The sequence below is a fragment of the Hypomesus transpacificus genome, chromosome 11 (genome assembly GCF_021917145.1).
Source record: "Hypomesus transpacificus isolate Combined female chromosome 11, fHypTra1, whole genome shotgun sequence".
In the NCBI taxonomy this organism is placed as follows: Eukaryota; Metazoa; Chordata; class Actinopteri; order Osmeriformes; family Osmeridae; genus Hypomesus; species Hypomesus transpacificus.
This window is the reverse complement of record NC_061070.1, coordinates 10,717,060-10,723,371: the sequence shown is the minus strand read 5'-3', so window position 1 is coordinate 10,723,371 and position 6,312 is coordinate 10,717,060. Positions and strand designations below refer to the sequence as shown.

The following is a 6,312-nucleotide window of genomic DNA, read 5'->3' as shown; positions in this document are numbered from 1 at the left end:
CTCTAAGACCCTTTTAATTAAGTTTTTTCAAGGATGCATTGAAACTGTGATGGACTGTTCACTACTGCCGTTGATGGGAGATTATCCTGTTGTAAGGCTACAGCTACCTTATAATGATAGCTACCTTGCAGCACACCGTGCACGATCATCAAGAGCTACGTTATACGGCTTGTCATCGCTGATTATAGAAAGAACGCCAGTTGAATACAACATATGTGCCGTTAAATACAGCCAAAGCATTTTAGGTTGCAAAAGCTATCACTATGGTGAACGCCACTCTCAATTTATCACAGGACTCGCGTGCACTCACACGGAATTTTACCATTTCCCTCAATGCTCCCAAGTTAAGCAATGTTGTAATGAGACAGTCTTTCTCGTTATATTCCAAATGAATAATTTGGGACATTAATGAAGTTTTAAAATACACACTTACCTTCTTAGACCCGATGTTGTTTTGTCCCATCATGTCCAGAGGGACTCGAGCAAAATGCTGTACCGCTAAACCTCAAACCTCCACTAGCATCACTCTGCGCTGCAGCCAAGGCAACCAAGGCTCGCGATATCTTAGTTACAGTCTTGAGAGAAAGGTAGTCAAGTGCGCAATAACTAGCACTAGGAGAGAGTCTATTGGGACAATAGAATTAGCTAGGCAGAGGGCCATTGACCGTGCATACCAGAACTTCACCTAGTCGCATGAATACGAAATGCAATAAGATATGAACTTTTTGCTGATTTCATTGATAATGTACACTGTAGAGCTCAGTGCCTTGCCTATTCTTACCTGTTTTCAGCTTCTTGATGTTGCTGAAGTCCATCACCTCAGAGTAATCGACGAGGCTCAAATATTTTCGAATAGTTTCCATAGTTATCACTATTCCTCTTTCTTCCTACTTGGCTCAAGTTAACATTCAATAACACAATTTTCTTTATAAAAAAAATGTTGTAGAATTGTATTTAGACAACAAAATTTGTGCTGAGCTACAATTTTAACAACGGTTTATTTGGAAGCTATATTGCATGATGCATCACAGTCACACAGACCAAAAACCCATGAGCAAAAATGGATACAGTTCACAGCAAAATCGGACTTGTCACAAAGCTGTCACATTTTCCAAATGTTTTACAGGAAAAGGTATTTAAATAAGGAGCTTGGTGACCAACACAGTGTTGATGCACACATGGATATTGAGCAACATGCAAAATACTCTCTACCCCTTATTTAATCATAGTGACACATAATAACACATATTCTAATAATATTCGCACAACGGTTGTGAATATTATGTTTAGTAGGTCAGTGCAACTGAAATCTCCATTACAATCAGCATTTCATTTAAACAAGCTAACCCTCATGAATTCAGCAACCCCTAGAATCTAGTTTCCTAGTATCACTATTGGCCAAACAAGTTTACTTGACATACACCTCAGTGTTCATATCCCAGATGAATTTCAAATGTACAATGAATGGACCAAAGCAAGCAGTTAGAGTCAGTCTGTGTGTTTATGTGTGAATAATCATGGCTCAGGTGCGTGTTTGTGTACATGTGTGTGTGTGTTTCACAGGTCATCAGTCTCGCCGTCAAAGGGTATGGTGTCCATCTCCATGTGCATGCTGCTGGCATCGTTGTTCACCACCCAGCCTATGGGAGTGCGGTTGAAGGAGGGTCGAGAACCAATGTCGTGCTGGTACACCACCGCTGGCTCTGGCTCCTCCTTGGCTACATCAATGTCTGGCAGCTGGAAGGTCATCAGCTGGGAGGCCTTCTCAAAGCCTCCAAAGGGTATGGCAGTCCTATAAGGTAGATGGACACAGTATCAGATTAGTCAGTCCAACACGGTAATAATCCAATCCTGACCATACTAAATATACCAACTAAGTGGAAGGCTATTCTGAATGTAAAAAATAAAAGGAAAACACGTGTTCTCAGTCTTGCAACAACGAGCTTGGATGTGTTTATATGATTTGAACTAGAAAGGCATTGGCATACCTGTTGAAGCTTTTGAACTTGGGCAGTTCGCAATGTACTTTTGGGCCTGGCATCTTAGACTTCATAGTAGATGTGAGATCCTCATTGCCCTTCATGGCCCGTTCCCATGGTGACATGTATGTATTTGGGTCCTGGCCACCCTTCTTGCTCTCGTCCAGCCCATTAACACCTGCACAATAGATCCAAAGAGACGTTCAAGTCAGCTGCTCATATTTTGCCTTGATGTGATCATCAAGTCCCCAACGGACTAAAATATATTTGCCTATCTATGCTCATAGCTCCAGCATTGTACAGTCATACCAACCTTGTCCATGTACACCACTGCCATCCCTGCCCTGTCCACCTGCACCTCCAATCCCATGCATCCCACCTGCTCCTACCCCCGCACCCTTGCTGCCAGGTTTGGGAGGGGGCACAGGGGCTTGTCCACCTGCCTGCTTGCCCACCAGGTGGCCTCCAATGTCCACCATCTGGCCCCCTAGACTGGGAACCAGGTTCTGGAAGTTCTCCTGGAGCAAAAATCAGAGGAACAGCAGATGATTGATCATATTTCCATTTACTCCCCTTGGTTGCACTTCTGTAATAACTTTTGTCTTGTTAATAACTTGCTACTTGGTTATGTATGCTTTAAAACTGAAGCAGCACTCATCACGGATTGCAAAATAAATGAATTGTGCAAATAAATAATTTGACCACTCCATTGCTACACTTTCTTTGATTCTTCTTTACCATGGACTCGCTGGTGAAGAGATCAGGGTTGTTCTCATAAATGAACTTTTCCATCCTTGCTTTCCTCATCCTGAACATCTTGGAGCCTTTATTCTTCATGAGGGACAGCTCCTCCAGCATGATGTCCCTGGGGCTTCTGATCTTGGTGCCCAGGTCAAACTCAGACGCCTCGGGCTCGCCCTCAAACTCTACAGGGGACAGAACAGGAGGCCGCTTACCATAGTTTCATGTCGTTTTCACCGACAAAAAATAAGAAAGCATACTGTAGAACATGGAATAAAACGTGGTTCTTAGAACATACAGCACTGGGCCGCATTCTCATGATCTAAAGTGAGATAATGAGAAAATGTTGTGTGAAGGAGGCAGGAGTTTGGTTGAACTAAGGTTCGTCGTAGTTTAGCTTATCCTGCGAGAATCATGGAACATGTGACCCAATATGTGTATATTTTTTAATTAATTTTTTTACATAACAGAGAGATCATTTTCGGGAGCTTAGAATTATGGTGGGAAAATCATAAATCGATCTCCTCAAAGATGAAACGGCACCCCTCAACCATGTAGCTGCAGAGGGAGCTGAGAGGCAGATCCGCCCCTTCAGTCTGGCTGTGTACGCATCGGGGTGCTGACTAAGACACAGAGCCTGGTGAGGGAAGGTCTTAGTCATTTTCATATCTGTGCTATCTCCACTATTTCAGCTCCCAGTGCTTGTGATCCATCTGTCAGAAGTCACAGAGTGTTGAAACGGAGGTCATAAGGAATGAAAAATAGCAGAACATGTGAGTCTGCAAGGGCACGGTATCCGTTACCACCACAAGACCCAATAAACGACGTGTTGTTGTTATTACATACTTTAACAGTTTTTTTCTCTCACAATTAGATTCAAATGGAAGTCTAATTATTTACTCTGCATCATTTGAACAGTCTAATTTGTATTTTAAATTTTAAGTTTAACATGTTTAACACTTTAGTTTTATCCTATACAAAGTCATGCTTAATTCTTCATGGAAGATTCCAGCAACCTATAAACCAAGCAGTGAGGGAGGTCTGATTACCCTCATGAAAGGGCAAAGAAACAAGTATCAATAAAGGCTATAGTGATTGGTAAAATATGGATGCTGAAATGAAGTATGGATTCCATGACTGAACAGCTGAGAATGTAGGGTCAACCACCACTGCAATGATTTCAAGACAAATGTTGTTTCTGCTGTGAAATCTGGAGAAACAAGCATAAATGTTGACAGTTCCACTTTGTGGAAGAACTGAATGCACAGTTAGACTAAGGATATGTTCTTGAGAGTTTTACTGAACAGAAAACTGAGAATACATTATTCAGCAAGCTGTTTTTTCTGGTTTGAGTACAATTATAGGGAAAACCTCACATGGACCTACCATATACAGTACATGAAAATAATTGATATTCTACTGAACTTTAAGGGACTGTTCTCATAGTACGTAGGCATAGTTATGTGACAGTATATTCTGTAAGTGTGAACAGTGTGGGTGACGCAGAGGGTGCATACTTTACCATCCTGAGTAACATGTGACAGGTCAGTAACGACCCTGGAAGGCTTTCTTCGCTTGTTAGGCGGGGCAGGTGTTCCAGAGAGAGGCATAGCTGGGGACATGGAGAGGGCAGAGCAGGGCAGCAGGACATTTAAGTATGATACCTCTCAGCTGTAGTTTCTGTTCTCTAAAGTTGAACTGACTTACACATAAAATAAAACGTATTAAGCTAGCTTAGGCCTCAATTTATTTTGTAAATTGACATATCTCCTAGGTAACTCTATTGTGTGACCCTTCACGCATGCAGTTTAAAAGTCAGTTACAATTTAAAAGCAGTTTGATGACCTTTTCAGATATTATGCAATTGAGATCATCCAAATAATTACCATCATTCAAGCACAAACTTTGATTCTCTTTGTGTTTGAATGTTGGCCCATAGGTGCAATTATTCCTATTGCAGGCGGCACCAATAATCAAGAGATGAGAAAGGAGAGTAAGACTGGGGTCCCTGAGCATTACTCCAACTCGGCACTTAACACTGCACACAAACATACGCACACCACCTTGTGGTAAGTGAAACCAAAGGACCCCAACATGCTGCCTGGGCTCATTTTTCAGCTTCAGGGGCTGTGTCAATGCCCTTCACATTGTTGACATTCCTCAACCAGCACGTCTGGCGGGAGGAAACGCATAGCTTTACTACAGACTGCAGGTTTGCTTCAGACGGACAACTCAGGTCATGGATATTTACTGTAAACAAGCCCAAGTTCCACAAGTGACTAAGACTCAAGAGAAACGCTTTGTAGCAAATCTTTTGGCATATCCAATGCCTACATTTCTTAAATTACAAAATGAATTGTATTTTTCCGATAGCTCAGGGAGCCTCAACTTCATATCAATGTTACAAACATATGGAAGATGTATCACACTCAGCATATGATCTGTCTCTGTAGGGTGTTTATGACGTATAAGACCCTATCATGGCTTAAATCATGGCTGACTTTGAGCCATACTGTTCTCAGCATACTAAGGGGGTCTGCCAGTGTCTTTAAGGGCCTGTCAAAGGCAAAACATCGCATCCCATCAACTGACTGTAATTCAATCCCACCAAGCTATTTTTAAGCGCCACTTTCTGCTAAGACCTTTTAGTAAAGAGTGGCGGCGTCAGTAGACTACCAGCTGAGCGTTACATGCACGTACACATACTGGGGCATTTTTTTAAACAATCCTTGAAATTGAGCCCAAAATGTGTAGCTCAGACTTGAGGGGCGTGAAGGAGCCTTTTATCAAGGGGGCAGGACATTGTTATCCAAATTTAAGGGGCTATAATGACAGTTGGGTATTCCTCCCCCCTGATGGGTTTTCGTGCCAGGCTTGGCACCCCAAAGCAAATCTGCAGAGGGTGTGATGGGGAGTGGTCAGCACATTCTCTCTCACAACCCTGAGGGTCTTTAACACAATACCGCGCCCAACACTAAAAAGCAATAAACTTTTACAGTTCACCTCTTCACCGGCCCTCATTTGAAAAGCATTTCTATTCCAGACATGAATAAATAATGACTTGCTCATTGAGTCAGCGTACTCAACTATTATTTAAGTGCAGACGTTAATAACACCTTGAGTGACTGCGTGGTATGGCTGCAGAGTTCTGTTCACTTTCTCTCTTTGTGCGGAGGGATGGTGAAAGTTAGTAGAAATCCATGCTGTTGGTTAGTAGAGCACAGTTAGAGCTTGTGGGCTGAAAATCCACTCACCCAAGGTTTTTTGCACTCCTTCTTTTGAGGGGGTATCTATAAATACCAGGCAGTGGAGGATTCCAGGTGGATCTAACTTGATCGCGGCTTTACCAATCCCAGGGTGCCTGTGACCTGTGGCCGGACGCAGATCGCAGGGAGTGCGAAATATACCCTCAGCTTGGATGGCAGATCTTTGAGGGGGGGGGGCGGGCGGGGGAAAGGGGGGTGGTTCGGCGGTGACAAGGGAGGGGGAAGGAGGTCGAGGGGAAAGAGGTTCAGGTTGGACCGAGGCTGAGATGGTGGGGTTGGGGTGCTGGGGGGGGGGGGGGGGGGGGGGGTAGTGGATTGTGAAAGTG

The 6,312-nt window shown here is 43.3% G+C and overlaps 1 protein-coding gene across 1 annotated transcript; it reads right to left on the bottom strand.

Annotated features, from left to right (window-relative positions):
* Positions 1-979: 979 nt before the first annotated feature.
* Positions 980-6,132, bottom strand: myoz1a (myozenin 1a). Its single transcript, XM_047028971.1, has 6 exons — positions 5,975-6,132; positions 4,243-4,332; positions 2,718-2,905; positions 2,293-2,497; positions 1,989-2,157; positions 980-1,792 (listed from the first exon to the last, which is right to left on the bottom strand). The coding sequence occupies exons 2-6, from the start codon at positions 4,328-4,330 to the stop codon at positions 1,558-1,560; spliced, it is 885 nt and encodes a 294-aa protein (XP_046884927.1). The 5' UTR covers positions 4,331-4,332; positions 5,975-6,132; the 3' UTR covers positions 980-1,557.
* Positions 6,133-6,312: the final 180 nt, after the last annotated feature.